The sequence below is a fragment of the Centroberyx gerrardi genome, chromosome 16, assembly GCF_048128805.1.
Source record: "Centroberyx gerrardi isolate f3 chromosome 16, fCenGer3.hap1.cur.20231027, whole genome shotgun sequence".
Taxonomy (NCBI): domain Eukaryota; kingdom Metazoa; phylum Chordata; class Actinopteri; order Beryciformes; family Berycidae; genus Centroberyx; species Centroberyx gerrardi.
In genome coordinates, this window is record NC_136012.1 from 27018707 (window position 1) to 27038706 (window position 20000).

The window sequence follows — 20000 nt, forward strand, 5'->3', positions numbered from 1 at the left end:
TATTTGTCAGTGTGTGTGGATTTGTGTGTGTGTGTGTGAGCATGTGCATCTATGTTGTGTGCCTGTGCGTGTGTGTATCTGTGTTTGTGGTGTGTGTGTGTGTGTGTGTTTGTGGTGTGTGTGTGTGTGTGTGTGTCTGTACTGAGCCGTGTCAAGGCTTTTCGTCTGGAGGTGGATCATTCATCTCCGCAGCGGCGACAGCAGAAGTCAACCTCTGTATGAGTGATGGCTCTGAATCTGAACTAATCAGCCTACTGCTGCGCGCACACACACACACACACACACACACACACACACACACACTTCAACTTAGAGCGATGGTTTGGTGTTTTAGCGACGGGTTTCCATGCGACGTTTCATTTTGCAGAAGCAGGTTTCCATGCGAGTTTGATTTTTGTGTTTTTTGGAAATGCGTCTCAACATGTTCTGCTGTTGTTTTCCTCCATTCAGGGAAATGGGAGGTAAAATGTTAAGATTTAATGCTAATGAAGAGAGCAAATGCACACTGTCTCTTTTTTTACTACCATTTGCCTATAAAAGAACAACTATTTCACCTAGAAAAAGGTGCGTAGTAATTCAAAATTATGGATTGCAGCAAAAGTGCTGCTTTCATCTTTTTATCTTCAAGATTTAATGTTAAGAAAAAACCCCGGTCAGCCTGATAGTGACAAGACCTACAGACTAAATAAAAATGGAAATATCTGCTATGCATCTACTTGTCATTTGAGAGCGTCATGCTTCCATAATTCGGCGGGACGTAACGGGGGAGTGATCATTCAAAAGTGACTGGTGGTGTAAACCAATGGGATGGCAGTATCTTTTAGGGAGAGAAAGACAGTTTTATATGATGGGAAGGATATTCAAAAATCTATAATGGTGTTACTGGTTGGAATTTTTTTGAAATGCCTACTGGTACAGCATCTACTGAAAATACACTGTTTTCCAGGAAGTAAAGGGAATGTGATTTTGATATAAAATACAAGAAAATAAAAACTGTAAATTGCTTTTTTTTTTGCCGTTTATTGTTCACTTGGTGTATATTATGAAAATTAGCTAACAAGCGAAAAAGCCATTTTTCATTTCATTGTGAGTCCTTGTAGTTTAAATCCGCAATACATTTTATTTTCCAATTCCTCTGTGTTTATCCTTTAATTTTTGGCTGAAAAATGACATAAATTAAAATTAAACAAGACATGTAATTCTGTTTCCGTGCTCTCTGTTTGTGTCGACCAAAATGAAACTAACCCTCCCAAATATCTGTTAAGCATCTCCGTCCATTTTTTTTAGTGCTTTTTCCTTCTATCTTACAGCATCCGAACAGAGATTTTTTCTGTTTTCTGTGGAGTGTGTGAGTGTGTGTGTGTGTGTGTGTGAGTGTGTGTGTGTGTGTGTGTGTGTGTGTGTGTGTGAGCGGTGGACTGGCGAGGTTTGACCGGACAGATGGTTTTCAGCCACACTTGGAAGACCTGGAGGGAGAAACAGAGCGTGGCGTCCGCCCCCGTCCTCTCTGCCGCTCTCTCCTTCCTCCTCTCTTTTCCTGAATTTTTCTACTCTTCTTCTTCTACTCCAATCCTCCCCAACGTGCAGCGCTTTCCTCTCCTCTCCTCTCCAACCCTCTTCTTTTCTCCTCTCCAGTTCTCTCCTCTATCCTCTTCTTTTCTTCTCCTGTATTTTCTGCTATTCGCATCTCCTGTCCTTTCCAATCTTTTCTTCTCCTCTCCTGTACTCTGCTATTTTCCTTTCCTTTCCTTTCCCCTTCTCTTGTCTTCAGTCCTTTACTGAACTCTCTTCCTTTCCTCTCCTCTCTTATTTTCTCTTCTTCTCCCCTTCTGTTTTGTTCTTTTCTATGCTTTACTCCACTCTTATCCTTTCTCTTCCTCTTTTATCCTCTCCTATATGCTGCTATTCCCTTCTCCTCTCTTCTCTTCTCCTCTCTCTCATCTCCTCTATCCTTCCCTGTACTCTCTATTCACCTCCTCTTCTCTCCTCTCTCTCCTCTCCATCTCCATGTAGTTGCTATTCTCTTTCTCTCCTTTCCAATCCTCCCTTCTCTTATCCTTTCCTGTACTCCCCGCTCTTTTCATCTCCTCTCTTCTTCTGTTTTCTCCTCTTTTTCCAATCCTGGCCTCTTATTCTCTCCTTCCCAGCCCTCTCCTCTCCATTTCATTTCTCTCTCAAATCATCCTTATCAATCCAAATTTTCAATTCAAGTAAACTATCGGCATGAACGGTAGAGAACCAGATTTGAAAAGTATTTCTGTGCATCGTAAACTAATAAGTCCATTACATTTATCTTAGAATAAGATCATAGAGACAGAAAAGTAAAAACAAGTATAGAAGTTGAAGAAACTTAAAAAACTACATTATGTTGGTATTATCTATAGAGAAAATAAAGCGTGATTATGTTTTAATAAGGAATAAATTAAATAAGTCAAAGGTTATTTCAAACTTCCTATCAACAGTCTTTTCCTCTTCACCGAGTTTCATGACAATGGAGAGAAAAAGATTTATAGGTAACACTTTACAATAAGGGTACATTAATTAAGGGTTAGTTAATGCTTAATAAGCATTAACTAACCCTTAATTAACAGTTAACTAATGTGTCTGGTGATCATTTACTAATGGTGTTCATGTTAACTAAGGTATTAATTTATACATTATTTAATAGTCATCTTTATAAACTATTAAATAATGTATAAATGAATACCTTAGTTAACATGAACACCATTAGTAAATTACACATTAGTTAACTGTTAATTTAGCATTAACTAACCCTTAACTTAGTGTACCCTTATTGTAAAGTGTTACCGATTTATAGAGAATAATAAATTTCAAATTCAGACTAGCGTTTCTCTCTTAATTCCACATATTTTGGACAGTAAAATAAAACATTTAATTCTCTGTCTCCGTCTCATGCGGTTCCCAGTGTTGACTCCAGCTCAGCTCTCCAGGCAGGCAGCAGTTTTGAAGTCTCCCTCTCTCAATTTCAAGCGTGTGATTGCCGAGTCTTTAGATAATATTCTCCCGTCGTCGGGATTTTGGATATTTAGATCTGTCTGTCTTCTCTTTGGCTCGACTCGCTCTTTACTTGGGTTATTATCCCTTCTCCTCTTCTTCTCTCAACCCTCTGTCTTTTACAATGCAAAGTGTGATAAAGACGGAAAATACATGGGGAGAGATTAAAAAAAAGGAGGGAGAGAGAGAGACAAGATAGGGCGGTTGGAAGGAGAAGAAGAAGAGAGAGATGGGGAGAGCGACGGAGAAAGAGACAGAACGAGGTAGAGAGAGAGAGAGATTGTGTGTTTATGTGAAAGAATAAGATAAGGATAAGAGGAGAAAATGTGAGGGGAGACAGAGAGAGTGAGGAGAAAGGAGAGTAAATTTGTATTGAAATATATTTTTCTTGATTTTGGCACCTTTGGCACCTTTGGCGGTAAGCGGCCATTGCTTTGGTGTTTGCTGTAACAATAAAGGCTTCTTATACTTCTTATATTTATTCCACACAAACTGCTATTGTTGCTACTGTAAATTTAAAACGCATAATTTCTTGCAGCAGGTGTTTACAGCAGCAAATGTCAGAGCTTTTATGAACTGGTTGAATTGCACAGTATCAATCAGCAATCGAAAGTAGCAAAACGGACATTTATTTATATGGAAAGGTTTCAGATTTTGCCTTTAAAGAGAGAGTGACAGAGAGAGAGAGCGAGAGAGAGAGAGAGAGAGAGCCTTGTTTTGTGAAGTTTTGTGAAATAAGCACGTTTTAAAATGCAAATAACACACTTTGTGCATGAAAGTGGTAGAAATTAGTTTCTCCAGCAGGATGGGATTAGGTGGAGGAGACAGGACTAGAAACTGGAAGTAGTTTGACGGTGGACAGTAAGGGTGTGGAGGTTCAATTCCCAACTCAAGTTTTCATTTTCAGTGAGTTTTTGGTTGTTTAACCATGACCAAAACCATAACCTAACCTCAACCAAAGTTATTTTACTTGCCTAAACTCAACCTTTAGCTACATTTTTCCCATAATAAACACGTAAAAATGGCCAAGTGTCCAATTCCTGCTATTATCATATCAACGTAATCTTCACATTGCTTGTGTCCACGATACATAATCTACTGCATGTTTCAGAGTTTGTGCTCATTTCAGGAAATTGTTTGAGGCTGTGTTGGAAGAGAAAGAGCTGCAACAGATAGAAAGAATAAGAGAGCGAGAGAGAGAGAGACATGAGCTTAACCAGCAGAAACACACGGTTGCGTCCCACTGACCTGTGTTGTAGTGCTTGGTGCAGTAGCGCAGATCCTTCTCCTCTTTGAGTATAAACTGAGGTAGCGTCAGGCCGTCCGCCACCTGCACGGCCCCCTTCTCGTCCCACTCGAATATGAGGTCGTTCATGGTGTAGCCGACTGGAGGAGAGCGCAGCGCACACACACAGAGGTTAGACGGCTGAGCGGGAAATGTTTTCATCAGGTGACATGATTTATTCATCCACCCAAGGAGGAAGTTGTCTGTTCCCCCCCGCTGTTTGGGGCGCGGGGTCAACCTCTGGAGCGGGGCGGGGGTTAAAGGAACGCTTCACCCCGAAATTAAATGATCTATTCACCTCCACTGAAGTTTTTACATCCACCAAACACACAGTTCAGAATCAGAATCAGAATCAGAAATACTTTATTGATCCCCGAGGGGAAATTGGGTTTCGTTGCAGTTGCTCACAGAAATATATATAGGCATAGAGAAATTATAAGAAAAATAGAAATAAGAAAATAAGAAAATAAATATAAAAATAGGTAGAATATGTGCATTATACTACAATAAAATAACAATATGTAAAGTATGTGCATTATAAAAATATGTGCAAAAAAAAAAAAAGTAAAGTATGTGCATTATACTACAATATATAACAACAATAATATAGAAATAAGGACCTGGGCCTTTCACTCCTGCTTTTTCCTTCCCCTTTGTTTTAAATTATTGCACAAAATTATTACCGGAATCAGTATTGCACAGTTTAAAATATACGTTATAAATTATGGGGTTATTAAGCTGCTGACTGGGGTGAAATAAGTCCAAGGTCCAGTCTATTGACTCAGAGTGTCTGACACTCTGAGGGAGGAGTTGAAAAGTCTGATGGCGACAGGCAGGAATGACTTCCTGTGGCGCTCTGCGGTGCATCTCGGTGGAACGAGTCTTGCACTGAATGTACTCCTTCACCCAGACAATTGAAGTGAATGGAGTCTGGTTGTTTAACGCTCCAAAATGGGCAGAAAATGGCCGTAAAATGGCAGAAAAATGTATTTTCTCTACATAACGTGTGCAGCATCATCCAAGTGTTTCGTAGCTTAACAATTGCACTGTAAGTCCCTGTGACTGTGTGATGTGGTTCACCTCATTATGTAGCGTTGTTCTAGGTAAAGGAAACAGTGATTTCTTCTTGTATAGTGTGACAACCAAAACAAGGAAGTCGCCTGATCGTGTTTCCAACTCACCAGCCAATAGTGAGCTTGCTGTGCTAGCAGGCACCGCCCCCAACCTCCTCCCTGTTGGCTGGTGAGTCGTAAACCAGATCAGCCCATTTCCTGGTTTTGGTTTCCACACTATATAAGAAATATTTACTGTTTTATCTACCTAGAATAACGCTACATACTGAGGTAAATATAGGTGTTTTGGACTTACAGTGTAATCGTTTGGCTACAAAACACTTGGATTATGCTGCACAAGCTGTTTAGAAAAATTTGATGGTCAATTTCTGCCCCTTTTTAGAACTGTAAACAACCGAACCTCATTCACTTCAACTGGGAGAAAGCTTAGATAGAATTAGCTGTGTGTTTGGTGGCACAACAAACTTCAATGGAGTTTCGACTGGTATGATAATGGATAATGACAGAATTTTCATTTTGGGGCGAACTGTTCCTTTAAGAAACCTTCACATTTTCTAAGAAAGAAAGTAGAGCTGGCTATCATAGGAACATTTTTCAACAGCAATACTAATTCTGAAATTTTAGAGTCCCGTTGTCCCATTCTCCGTATCTGTCGCTAACTTTTGATGCCTTAAAATCAGCACTGATACCAAAAGTGTGTACGGTGCCTATGAGCATTGTGTGTTTTTTTTTAAACCCAACTCTCTCTATAAATACAGCGGACTTTGAACTTCAGCTGCAGTGTTTCTGTGATTCATCTCACGTCTGTTAGAACAATGAAAAGGCTGCAGAGAAATCTATATCACATCCAGCAGCCTGCCAGACGCCCGCTGACTGATGCTCCCCATGTACCTCTGTGTGTGTGTGTGTGTGTGTAATCGGACAGTGTTTTCATCTGTTTGTGTGTGTGTAAATGGAAATTTGTGTTTGTTAATATGCATAGATGTTTGCATGCATGTGTTGGAGAGATAATAGTAATGAATGTGTGTGTTTGTGTTTCTGCTTGTGTGTGCAAATGGATTGTGTGTGTGTGTGTGTGTGTGTGTGTGTGTGTGCACACGTGCATGTCCTAGCACGCATATATGGGGATAAAGAAGAAAGTAGGAGTAAGTCTATGTGTGTAAATGGACTATTTGTGTGTGTGTGTGTGTTTGTGTGTGTGTGTGTGTGTGTGTGTGTGTGAGTGTGTGTGTGTGTGTGTGTGTGTGTGTGTGTGTGAGTGTGTGTGTGTGTGTGTACTCACAGCTCTCCAGCTGCATGATGCAGGTCTGGACGTCCATGGGGAAGTTCTTCAGATCCATGGGACAGGCCAGGACCAGTGTTATTCTGCCAACACACACACACACATACACACACACACACACACACACACATACACACACACACACACAGCATCACTTAGTAATAAGAGGATTATCCAGGGTTTTATCGGTGTTATTCAACCAGCCAGTGCCAAGCCGCTGCACCAAACACCAACCTGGACTGAAATACCAGGATATACAGTGTGAAACTGATAAATATTACTACATTGTTTTGCATTTTCAGGCATTATTTTTAGCCATTTAGCCGATGCTCTTATTCTAATGAGTGCAACAATAGCATAAGATCACCAACATTACAACCAACCATTTACATTTCACTGTACGTTCACACAGACTCGCTTTACTTTCGAGTTTGATCGCTTCACTTGAAAAACAAAATTGACAAAATTATCAGACAGCAGCAGGGAGACATTAGGAATAGCGGTTCTGGTTGACATATTTCTATAGTCCCAGGCAGGGTAAGAAATGCACTTTTTTTCCAGAACCCCCCTAAAATAATAAGAACCTCCGCCAATCCATTTATATATTTCATGTCTTTTCTTTCTTTTTATTCTCTCTTTGTGAAGAGCTTTGTAAACTGTGTGTTTTTAAAAAGTCGCTGTATAAATAAGTTTTTACTAACTAATATTATCACATGGGGGGAAAACTACAGCAGCAAAGCAACAATGCTGCAGTAAGTACCAGCAGGACGAGGCCTGTCAGGAGGCGGTGTGATGTCACAGCCGATGGTTTCACCGCAGGCTCTTCCTGGTTTTTGGATGACAAACAGGACGAACTCCTGTAGCAGGACAGGTGTGTTGAATTTTTGATAACGCTAACATGGAGAAACTCAGAAGGTTTTCAGGGCAAACTGCTGCAGGAACGGTGAATAAAATGCTCTTCCTTGTTGTAGCGACATGTTCAATTTCTGAGTCAATAAATTTCTGTTGTCAGATGGAAGCAGCGTGTCTCCGAAAAAGTCAACTTTTTACAGGAATTAAGGAAAAAGCCTTGTTTTCAAATTGATGCCCATGCATTATTGAAATTAAAGAGTTTCATTCCCAAATGAGATCTCCACCATTAGAGGAATAAAAGAAGTACTCAGACAATATGACTGCTGCAGGAGAGTAAACCTCAATATCTGCTATTATTGAATTCTTTGGCTATTACAAACATTAACATTTTAGAGGATGTTGTCATCTGTGTTTTTAAATATTGAGCTATCAGTTAACTTTCTTTTTTAAATTGGGTATATAGTGTCCATGCCACAGTAACCTGTTAATATGGGAGTAACTCCGGCATTTTAACTGGGTTTCTCATAATCGAGTCTGAGAGCTTAACCAGGTTATTCTAATGCAATTCTGAAGCTTAAAAAGGCTTTAAGGTTAAAAACAGAATCCTCCGTGCCTGTAAATGTAGCCAATCATTCAAATTAAGGACCTTTATAAGCCCTTTTTTTTTTAATGAACCCCTCTAATTATACAGTGAGTTTTTACTAGGTTTCAATGGTCCTATGGTGATGAAACTAACTGAACCCATCCTATATTCAAATAAACCCTGCAATAACATGAAACTATCAAAAGTGGAGATCGGCAAAGACATGTTCCTACCGTGCTGATAGTTCCCATAATGCACTGCTAGTGGTGCTTTACTGGTAGCTATGTTGTATCTTGTGGTATCCAGGAAGCAAATTATCTGTCTTTCTTGCTTTTTCCTGTTTTTCATTCTCATGTACGTACTTTACTTTCAAGAAAACTTGTCTTGTATTGATTGTATGCAGATGTTGATTAATGTTGTATAACAGCCATAACACCCTTGAGGATATTCTTATGCCTATTTCATCACCACTGTACCATAATCACACTAAAGAACGCCCTCTTGGGTATCACCGCTATGTTCAATAATATTGATTTGAATGGGAAAGCCCATTCCCCCTCTGCTTAAATACTGCAGTGTCAGAGCTTTCAGGGGGTTGAGATGCAGAGGAGATGATGTTCCTGCAGGTCTCTCTGTACGCCGCTGTGTATCCAACAGGACACCCGCAGCGACAACACACATGTCCGGCCGGCCTGATGTACCAGATAAACTTTGCCGCGTCTGCACATTGTGACAGGATGCTGAATATGTGCTGCACATGATACCGCTGTAGCTTTCACAGACGGCCCACTTTCTCAGAAAGAAGGTTCAGCGGTGTGGTTTGTGTCTGTGAGCTGCTGACGCTGCTGCAGAGCCTGCACATGTCCGTCTGTAGCTCTGTTTAGCTGAAAACATGGATATTTAATATTATTTAATATTACATGTACCAGGGTTGGGGCCATTCATGAATTGAATTGAGAATGCATGGTAAATTCCAATTAAACAAATCAAATACATTCAATCATAATGTATGTATTACGATTATATGTTCATCAAATACCACCTGAAAGGAACCTTTAACATTTGATGATATTCAGTATTGATAATATATAACACTACGTGTAATCTCAGATATGTGGGAAGAAAAACCCCCAAAAAACATGGAATTTCACAGACTTTCATTGAATTAAATTCAACTTCCTGAAACTCCAATTCAATTCCAATTCTGTTTCCTCTAGGTTTTTTCAAAGTCCAATTCCAGTTCCTCAGCTGAACTGGAATTGATGGAGTTCATTCATGAATTGACCCCAAACCCTGGGCAGTGTTAGTGCCTTGCTCTACCCATCGAGCTACACAGGGAATTGAACCCCTAACCCTGGCAGTGTTTGTGTGCTTTTGCTCCACTTTAGAGAACAGTTCTGCAGCTGCTTCACCCCCCAAACAAGCTGCTTAAACATAGCATAATATGAAGTCCTTTAGTCCTTTAACGCAAAACGTATTGGTTTCAATAAAGGACTCCATATTCTACCACCAAGTGTTGCTGAACATTTTCCTTCCTTCCTGTTTATGCTTTTGCTCCAATGCAAGAGGAATTACTTGGAAAATGCTGCAGTACTAATGCAAGATAGATGCAGGATTTGGTGTCTTCTACACTGGTTGCCACTGAAGATATTTGATGTAATGATTTTCTGTATGCTGACAAATAAATTCAGACTTCAAAATGAGATATCCAATGTTTGAAAAAAGTGACACACAACCTGACAAAACTGAACTAAAACAAATTATGGTATCTTTCAAAGGACAGAGTGTAAATTAAGTCCTTAGTTGACACTTCTACAGGCTGGATCCACTTCATTTTAGAGATAATGAAGGATGAACTTTAGATATATATTTTTTTCAAAGTGTACATAAATCATTTTGTAATAGAACCCTTCCAATGAAATTTTCTTAGATTTCCCTTTTGATATACTGTAGCTAATGCACATGGGACTGCATATCAGTTCAGAGAGAACCCTGCATTCCCTTCTGATGTACAGTAGGCGATGTGTGGATCTCGTCATCCAAATCTCGACAAGTTCGCTTTCATCTCGGAGGAGACGCGGCAGCCTTCGGTCATGACTTCCCCTCGTAACGCGACTGTGGGCCGATAAACATCACAGACAGAGTAAACAACATTTACAAGACCCACTCTCTCTCTCTCCCCACGGACGGTTTAATATCCAGAGCCGCCTCGTCGCTCCGAGATCAAGCTGATCAACGGAGGGTTCATTTTGATGGTGTCAAGGTAAGAAATGAAAGCGGCGGGGACGGCGGGGGGGTGGAGGGGGGGGTGAAGGGTGAAGGGTGCGTCTCGCTGCCTTTTCTGATGCTATTTATAAAGGGCCAATCCCGCTCCTCCTCCTCCTCCTCCTGGACACGAAGGTGAAAACCGAGGCTGATAACGGATCAGATACACTGCTGGAATACTAACAGGCCGAGTCCATTACCATGGCTGTTGCGCCGGCGTTTTCTCATTCGCCCCTGAGCCGAGGCAATAAAGTGAGGAGGAAGAGGAGGAGGAGGAGGAGGAGGAGGAGGAGGAAGCTGAAACGTTTGTCAGCTGAAGGCGGCTATAACTCTGAGAGCCTTGGACGGGACATCTTGGAGGGACCAAGAATAGGAATAACAGCCTCCAACTTTGAGGATAAAAAAAACACTCTACTGCATAAGATGAAGGTCTCGAATACAAGGAAATTGTCCTTCTCAGTCCAGTCAGAACAGCAGCATCACTCCCTATCTTCCATTGTAGACTAATATCTCATATATTCGATAAATATCTCATGTCTCACATCCTGTCTCCCTCATCTTCTGCCTTAACATGTTCTCATTTCTTTAAAAAATCTCCAAAAATTCAATTTTTAATTCCTTTTCTTAGCACTTCTCTCATAATAAATGATCATTCTAGAGTTACAGGGAAATTTGTTCCATCTAGTGTCAGCGCACGATGGTTCTGACCCTTGACCTCCCGGTTCTTGTAATGTTGGCAATCGAGGAAGATGAAGCTTATTCTATTGTTGTACATATCGTAAGAGCAAATGAGTACACCAGCTGGAGCAACAGCTAAACACCTAAAATTATGGGATAGGGGGTTTGAGCTAAATGCCGCCCCATCCTGAATAAAGAAGCTCTGTTTCTGATTGTGAAACAGGGAATGAGGAAAGGGGGAATTTATACAATAAAGCTCCAAGGCAACAGCAGTTTATATCCTCTACCTGGATCCATTCATGCACATACAATAACAGTTAAATGCCTAAAATTGTATCTTTTGCAAAGGATATCCAATACATATCCAGCACATATGAGAACATTGCCAAAGGATGTTCAATACAAATTGTCTCCTTCAAAAACGTAAGAATTCTGAAATAACTTTTAAGAGATGGGGAAAAAAACTGGTTGATTTTTGTCATCGATCGTTTCACATTTATAATGCATTGCTGCTGTTTTTGTGCAGCCGCAGGGTCAAGAAACATTCTCAACACCCGCTGGACAATGTTTGGGCTGTCGACTACTGGAACAAAACGGCGAACTTGTAAAGAAATTGATCCAAGGACAGCGATGAGATATAACAACATAAACCCGCTTATCTGAAATTCTCGGGAACTCTCAGTGCCTGTAAACGAGCCAAATGAAGCCGTCACGCGTTCCCGGGCTCACCGTATGCTGTAGAGCACGTTGCCGTTTTTGGAGATGCGGAGCAGCTTGTTGTCGGTGGTGACCTCGTGGAAGTTGGCCCCCTTCTCGTTGGCAAAGAACAAGTCAGGCTTCCAGATGGAGTCCAACATGGAGGGGTCGAGGTCCAGCGAGTCGTCGGGATACTCGCTGTAGGCCAGCCGAGGGTCGTTCCACTGCTGTCTCAGGAAGATATTCACTCTGTAGTCCTGCGGGGAAACAGACGGGACAGACAACATGTGGACGTTAAGGAGGAGGGAGAGCGGCAAACAGGAAGGAGAGGTTCAGTGGAATCCTCCATCCTGGATGAATGGATGGATAGATGAGGAAAAAAACAATTCATCAGATACTTAGTGATAATGATTGGCAGCGTCATTGAGAATAAAGCTGGTTTCACATAGGATGCGTTAACTAAAACCCATTATTTCCGATGGCTGGTGCCGCACATGAGCTCATTTTCGCTGCACTGAGCTTGTTTCCCTTCCCAAAGTTCAGTTTAGTTGAATTTTTGCATTGCGTGTTGTGATGAAACTCTCACACACTCTCTCACGTCCAATAGAAACAACAAGAGAAGTAGCTGGCCAGGAAGGGAAAGAAAATGGAAGATTTCTAGCAGTATCAGAATTTCCCAAATTATACAACACAAGTCTGAAGTTGTATTGGGAAAAGCTCTCTACTGGAAGCTGGTTTCTACTCAAGTGGTCAGACCAGTTGGGTTTAAAAACGCAGTGGAGACGAGCGAGCTGTGACCACTGGATGTTATATTTCCAGTTTTCTTGACTGGAAAAACTCTCACCCTTTTGCTCTTCCTACACCGTCGCTATCACTCTCTCCACTTACATCTATAACCCTCAGTTGAATGCAACAAGTTCTCTGCAGTTTGTCGAAAGCCATAAAAACGAAATTGCAAAAACACAAAATTTCCGGAATGCATTGGTGTAAGAGTATCTGTGGGTGGATTTTTCCTTTGAAGCTCTGTGTAACTTTGGTAGTGTGTTGGGTTGTGTCTCTTCCTCCATGATAAAACCCCCAAAATCAGTGATTCTGTGATCTGTTGCTCCGGTAGAGGAGGTTGGAGAATTGTTTTTTCTCTCTCCATTCACTGCCACTGTATGGAGGAACAGTGTGAAAATCACACTTCTAGCATATAAACGCGAACAAAGCAGATTCTGGCAATATATAAAAGGATTCTTGTCACTGAATTGTGGTTAAGTGAATCACTTTCTTTATGTTTATTAAACCTTTCAGTTTGAACAAGTGTAATACCGAAATTCGGTCGGAGGAAACCGATGGAACGAAGAAAATAATACCAATAGTTATAAACAGGTGGAAAAAAGTGAGAGACAGGACTTTGACAAAGCAGATTCTGCCAATATATAAAAAACAAGTCTCTCACTCAGGAAAGGGAAAGACGACGGAGGGAAGGATAAAAAGTCTCGTCAAGGGTCACTGCACTGCCGACTCAAGAAGACGCTCACTTTAATCCCATCCAGAGAGATGGGGAGACAGAGATAGACTGACAGATCGGGTTTAGAGGATGGATGGATGGATGGATGGATGGATGGATAGATGTCGTTTTTTCCTTTGAATTCATGAGATTTTACTGATCATGGTTAGTTCTGGCCCCAGAGCTGTATGACAGATCTTTTAACCCTCTGTGAGCCGGTGTGCAGCTTCAGATCCTCTTCATCATTTTAAGACTAAAAAAGTCGAGCGGGTTTTTTACCTCCGGCACGACCTGCCTGAGGATCGATCAGCAGAATCACTATCACCTTTTAAATTACTAATTAAAACCTATTGTCAGAGGCGATATCTTACTTATGTTATATTTTACTGTTATATTGTTTGTACTTTCTATTCTTATCTTTCTACTTGTTTTAATTGGTTTTGGGAGTATGGTGTTTGCTGTTTTTTGGTTGTTAAAGCACTCTGTAAACAGTTTTTTAGTGCTATACAGCTAAAGTTAGTAGTATTTAGAAAAAATGGACAATAAAAACACCTAATCTCAAAAAAGAGGTTGTCTTAAATAAAGAAATATATACAGATGTATAGACAGGCAGACAGACGTGTGTTGGGTTATCTGCAGTTCCCTCCTCAGTCTCTCAGGCAGATGGAGAGACATAGCGGTCAGATAGAGAGAGAGAGATGGATGAGTGAAAGATGGACTGCAGGCTGAACCTACATTTTCAACCGGATTGCAGACCATTCAAAGAAGAAAAGATAGAGACTCCTCAAGTGAAAAAAAAATGTTGACAATGTTGACAAAAATGTACTTATTGTAAGTCGCTTTGGAGAAAAGCGTCTGCTAAATGACGTAATGTAATGTAAAAAGGAAGGATTTCCAAGGCATTCTTCAGGCAAAAATGTAAAAATCCATTACCTCATGGCTAGTTAATTAAAAAAAACATATTTAAAACAACTTCCAACATGTTTGCGGCCTTCATTATGGAGTTAGGGTTAGGAAGTAGTTTGACACTGAAATAGCAAAGAAGTTTTTTACAGTGAAGTTTTTTTGGAAGTTTTTCTTATTTGACCATTTACCAAACCTTAATCTAATCTGTTTTTATTTGCTTTTATCATCATTATCATCATATCTCAACTTTGGCTGAACACTGGCAAAATGACAAATTGTAAAATCTCATACAACTGCATCCGGGGCAGTGGTGATTTCAGCAAATTTCACTATTCTGTGTGAATGCGTTTCACAAAAAGCAGAGGTTGGGGATCCCTACATGACACCAGCCGTGTGTAAATAACATTTTAGCTTTTCAAATTCCACGACTGATCTTGCGACACCCCGAAACCACGACAGCCGCTGATCAGTGTGTATTGATCCGAATCAAAAATGCTGAATCAAAATAACAAGTACAGTCATTTTTGTCAGTCAGTTTTGAAAGGCTGCGTCCGCCTCGACCAGCTGGGATCGTCAATATTATAATCTGAGCAAACTGGAGGTTAAATCCAGACTCTCCTGTGGAAATGAACTTCCACCAGGCTTTAAATCCCTCGGCCTCGACTGCTTAGCTGAAAGGGAGAAGATCAATAACTTTCCTGCACATCATAGGAGTGTGTGTGTGTGTATGTGTGTGTGTGTGTGTGTGTGGGGTGGAAAGCATCTCTCTCTCTCTCTCTCCCTCGCTTTCTGTCTTGTACAATATCTCTCTTGCTCACTTTTCCCGTTTTTTCCCTCATGTACCTCATGTCATGTACTCTTGCTCTCTCTCATGTTCACACACACACATACAGTATATACTATATATATATTTCCCCCCCAACTATAGTGTCTCTCTCACTGTTAATACACTCTCTCTCCCTCTCTTTCTTTCTCCCTTTCTGTCATGTATAATATCTCTCCCCCATTCTCCATCTTTCTTTCTTTCCCTCTCATACAGTATCTCTCTCTCTCTCTGTGATAAACAGCATATTCTTTCTTTGGACGATGTGTTTTAGGAATATGACGAGTTTTAGCTGAGTTGTGTTGAAATGTCACTTGAAATGAGATTATAAAGAATTCAAATTCTCTCTGCCATGTCCAGTATCTCTCTCTCTCCATCCCTCTCTCTCTCTCTCTCATACAGTATTGTCTGCACATGAATCGATCCAGGTATAGAGGATATAAGCTGCCGTTGCCTTGGAGCTTTATTGTATCAATTCCCCCCCTTCCTCTTTCCCTGTTTCCCAATCCGAAATGGAGCTTCTTTATTCAGCATGGGGTGGCATTTAGCTCAAACCCCCTATCCCTTAATTGTCAATTATTGTCTGAATATGGAGCCGGGCCACTTCAGCCATTCTGCAGCCATCATTAAGCTGCATGGTGTAGCCGAAATGCATCAGGGGGGCGAGGTACGGCCATGCCAGCAGCCCCAGTGGGTGGCATTTAAAGGAGCAATCAGCCACAGTGCTGAAAGAGAGGCAGAAGTGTGTGTGTGTGTGTGTGTGTGGTGTGTGTGTGTGTGTGGGGTAATGATACAGTCACATAGCAATCAGCCCCAGCCCGAGACGCCTCGCCGTTTATCACTGTTTATTGGAGGGAATATCTCAGACGAAACAAATGAGCCTGACCTTTACGCTTTCATAAATAAGTCGCCTTTTGTTCTGCGCGAGAATTTGATAAATAACCTGAAATGGCGCCGGAATGAGGAGTATCTGTCGACGGAAGGAGGGAAGGAGGGAATAGAGAGGAGAGATAGCAGCCGGGCGGAGAGGAGCGGAGCGGCCGGCGGGATAATCAGTCAGCGCCGCCTGCAGTGAGACCGGCTAGAAAAGGTCAGGAGGCAGGCGGAAATAGGCCCGACGCAGTCAACACAGACAAAGATAATTACGTATCCAGCCGTCATGGAAGTCCCACTTTTTACATACTTGCTGTTCTGTTGCTGAACTCTTGCTGCACTGCCCCAAACACCCCCCCCCCCGCCCCACCTTCCATTCTTTACTTAGCATTTCTCAGTTCTCAGTATTAGAGTATACGGCACTTAGTAGAGTTCATACCTCTACCAACGCTATGCAATAGTCAATATATTCCAGTTCCACATGTCGGATTTTCACCAAAAGTGAATAATTTCTTCCATGCCACATCACCAACTTGTTTCACATTTTCCTGACTGGACCTGAATGTGACATGAGATCTGCCTGTTCACATTCTACACACTTTTAATCATTTTATCTGATTATTTCAACACCAGAAGACCAATCAGCTCTATATCTGTTCTGTTTCAATTAGTGTTGCCCAAGTGCAGACCAAGTTCTGGAAAAATGAGCTCTCCAGTGCCTCCATGTTGTTTGGTTGGACCAATAACGGAAGATTTGCCTCTTCTTCTGTCTGCTGATTGGCCACAAAGTTTGATGGCGTTACATGAATCTGTTCGGAACGCCCCCTTTGGCCAATTGGTATGTTAATCAGTTCTTCCTTGTCCCATGACCAACCTTTCCACAACGTTTTGTGCAAATCCATGTCCTGCTAACAGACAGACAGACAGATGGGATGGGGCGAAAACAAAACCCCCATCTAACAGGAACAAGGTATATTTGCACACTGCCAAAAAACAAAATGACTAGGACCAAAGATCTAGTCAAAAGTACATTTATTACAAACATTACATGACTTAAACTTAAAGGTTTCTGCTCTCTAGTCTTTTCCTTTTTTCTTTTTGCACTTGCACCTTTAAGTTTAGCACCATGTATTTCTTTTTTTATACATATTTTTTGGCAGTGTGCTGAATTTACCTCGTTCCAGTTCTCAGTATAGTAGCCTTCACAAAAGTCTTCCATCCTCCATCCGTCCTGCAGCCGTCCTGCAGCCGTCCTGCAGCCGTCCTGCAGCCGTCCTGCACTATAGTGCTGCAGCCACTGCAGCCAGATCACATGCATTTATCTTTATCCTGCCTCTGTCCTCCATTAGTGCTCTTTACACTGATAGTTATTACTAGTAAAAGCCTCCCTTGATGCATTTATGCTACATCTATCCTGCTTTAGCACTGCAGACAATTCTCTATTGAATGTCATGCAGTTGGAAGTTAGTGTACTGCAACACAAAACTAGCAGTTACCAAGCGATTCCTTGTGAAAACTTGTTTTTTTCCTCTTGGGGACGGAGGCGAAGTGCTGCAGCAGTTCAGCAAGAGTGTGAGTTCTGCAGCAGCTGCAGCTGCAGGTTAACACACAGGGTTAACACACTGGCATGAGGCCATTGTAATGTGAAGTGCAACCATGAAATTACCATCCAGCATCACCAGCACCACGAAGCCATTTGCAGAGGAAATGCTGTACTTACACAATACCGCACTCATTTCAGCGCGTATTAAACTCAGGCAGTAAACCACGCATGAAAGACTACAATCTTCCTCCTTTTCCTTCTCCTCCTCCTCCTCCTCCTCCTCCTAACGACAACAATAACAACAACAGGAACAGCAGCAGCCATATTCTAATTCCACGCCTGTCATAACATCCTGCCGGCTCCCTGGATGCCGCTCAGGTAGGCAGGTAGGAGGTTACGGTGGCTAGGTAATATCTCACACATTATGGCAGCACATCTGCTCTGCTGAGGCAACACCGCATTGAGAGAGAGAGAGAGAGAGAGAGAGAGAGAGATAGAGAGAGAGGGGAAAGGGGGAGGTGAAGAGAGACTTCCGGCAGCATGGGATGTCAAATCAAACTTCTCTCTGGTTCCTGAGGTGATTTTAATAAACAAGAGATTTGATCGTTCCATAAGCAGTGATGCAATTAAATCGAATTTGTTAAGATTTTTAAGTAAAAAAAAAAATCATCCGTCTGTCTCATCAGCTGAGATCACAAAGAATTTGACATTTACTTTATTTTTTTTTGTAGAAAACGTTAGATCTCCTCCTCCTCTCTCGTCTCTGTGGTTCCTCTGGTATAAAGCATCACAGTAAACATGAGCGAGCTGTGTGACGTTTAATGACACACTCACCTTACAGGAATTCTGGGATATTGAAGTCTTCAAAATGTATACATTTACCTCTAATTGCCATTTGGGGCTGCCAACGTGTAAAAATGCATAGTGCAGCTTTAAAGACCCCATGAAAGGCATCTTTACTTCCTTGATTTGATGCATTTCCTTTTGAAACAGGATGTTGGGGCGGGACATAATGCAGTGAGGAATCATTCAAAAGTCTAAACCAATGGAATATGAGTCAGGGAGAGAAAGGCAATTTTATTTGATAGGAGGGGTGCGGAGGGACGGGACTGTTCAAAAATCTGATGTTTTTATTGGTTAGAAATATATATTTGCGCCTACTGGTGCAGCACGAGGTCACCATGAAAGATACTCTGCTTTCTAGGAAGTAAAAGTAATGGGAGTTCATTTCATGGAGACTTTAAATAGCGTTGTGTAATTGTTCGTTTTCAATATTTTGCTTAATTTCCAAATATCTAATCGGTTATAGTTTGCCTAAATGATTGTTCCCGCAGACAGTGGATCTATGGATTGGTCTGCTTCCATTTGTTTGTTTGTTTGTTTGTTAATCTGTCCGTCAAGCACAATATCTCAGACACACCTGACTGGATTTTGATGAAACTTAGTGAAAATGATGCATCTCAGCAAGAGCCGGTGCACAAACGTACGTGTCTGCATCCATTCTGTCAGACAGTTCGGTTAGTGATATTTTCTGACTGTAGTCGCCCATAGCCATGCCAAAAAAATAACCGTACTCAATGTTTTCCTCCAGTATTTTCTTCTCATCAGGGTGGAAAAGCCTCTGGAACAGCATTAACACCATCATGGGACGCTAAAACTCTCCACTGAAACCCGGACTGATGAAATTAGCTTACTAAACAGCGGTGGCGGAGTTTACCGTCGTTCTCCCGGTAAAAACAACGAACACCCGGTTTGCCGTCCCTCTGTATACCGCCACAACTAGACTATAGAGGGGGGAGGGGGTGGGGGGAGAAAGAGCGAGAGAGTGAGGAAGATAGAGAGAGAGAGAGAGAGAGGGATAAAGCTGGCAATAATACTGTGAGTGATACTGTGGAAAGCCTGTTCATGGTACTCAGCTGTCTTCATATGGAGAGAGAGAGAGAAAGAGTGTATTAGGGATTGATAGAGCGAGGGTTGTGTGTGTGTGAGAGAGAGAGAGAGAGCGTGAGAGAGAGAGAGATAACAAGGGGAAATAAAGTGATTGAGGTTTGTGTGTGTGAGAGAGTGGGATAAAGAGAGCGAGGGCTGTGTGTGTGTCTGTGTGTGTGTGTAGTGTGTGTGTGTGTGAGAGAAAGAAAGACAGAGAACGAGGGGAAATAAGGTGACCAAGGATCTTGTATGTGTGAGAAAGAGAGAGAGAGACTGAGACAGAGAGTGGGCTAAAGAAAGTGAAGGTTTGTGTGTGTGTGTGTATGTGTGAGAGACAGAAAGAGAGAGGAAATAAAGTGAACGAGGTTTGTGTGTGTGTGTGTGTGTGTATGTGAGAAAGAGAGAGAGAGAGCGCGAGCGAGCAAGAGGAAATAAAGTGAGCGATGTTGGTGTGTACACGTGTGATTTAGAGAGAGAGAGAGAGGAGGGGGAGGGAGGGAAAGAGTGGGATAAAGAGAGTTTGCATGTGTCGGAGTATGTGTGTGTGTGTGTGTGTGTGAGAGAGAGAGAGAGAGAGAGAGAGAGAGAGAGTACGGAGGAAGGAGAGAGAGCGCTGAAACAGGAATAAAGCCATGTACCGCCGGGATTTCAACAAGCACTGCGCCACTGCAGCCACTCCATCTATCATTGTGCTCTGTGGTC

The 20000-nt window shown here is 41.7% G+C and overlaps 1 protein-coding gene across 2 annotated transcripts in view; it reads right to left on the minus strand.

The window, feature by feature from the left end:
• glra1 (glycine receptor, alpha 1) overlaps nt 1-20000 on the minus strand; it is a 122587-nt gene that overhangs the window by 37591 nt on the left and 64996 nt on the right. For both annotated transcript variants that reach the window (XM_071901289.2, XM_071901290.2), the window contains 3 exons: nt 11763-11986; nt 6656-6738; nt 4264-4401 (listed from right to left, as the gene is read on the minus strand). In XM_071901289.2, the coding sequence (XP_071757390.1) occupies nt 4264-4401; nt 6656-6738; nt 11763-11986 (445 nt within the window). The remainder of the gene's footprint in view (nt 1-4263; nt 4402-6655; nt 6739-11762; nt 11987-20000) is intronic.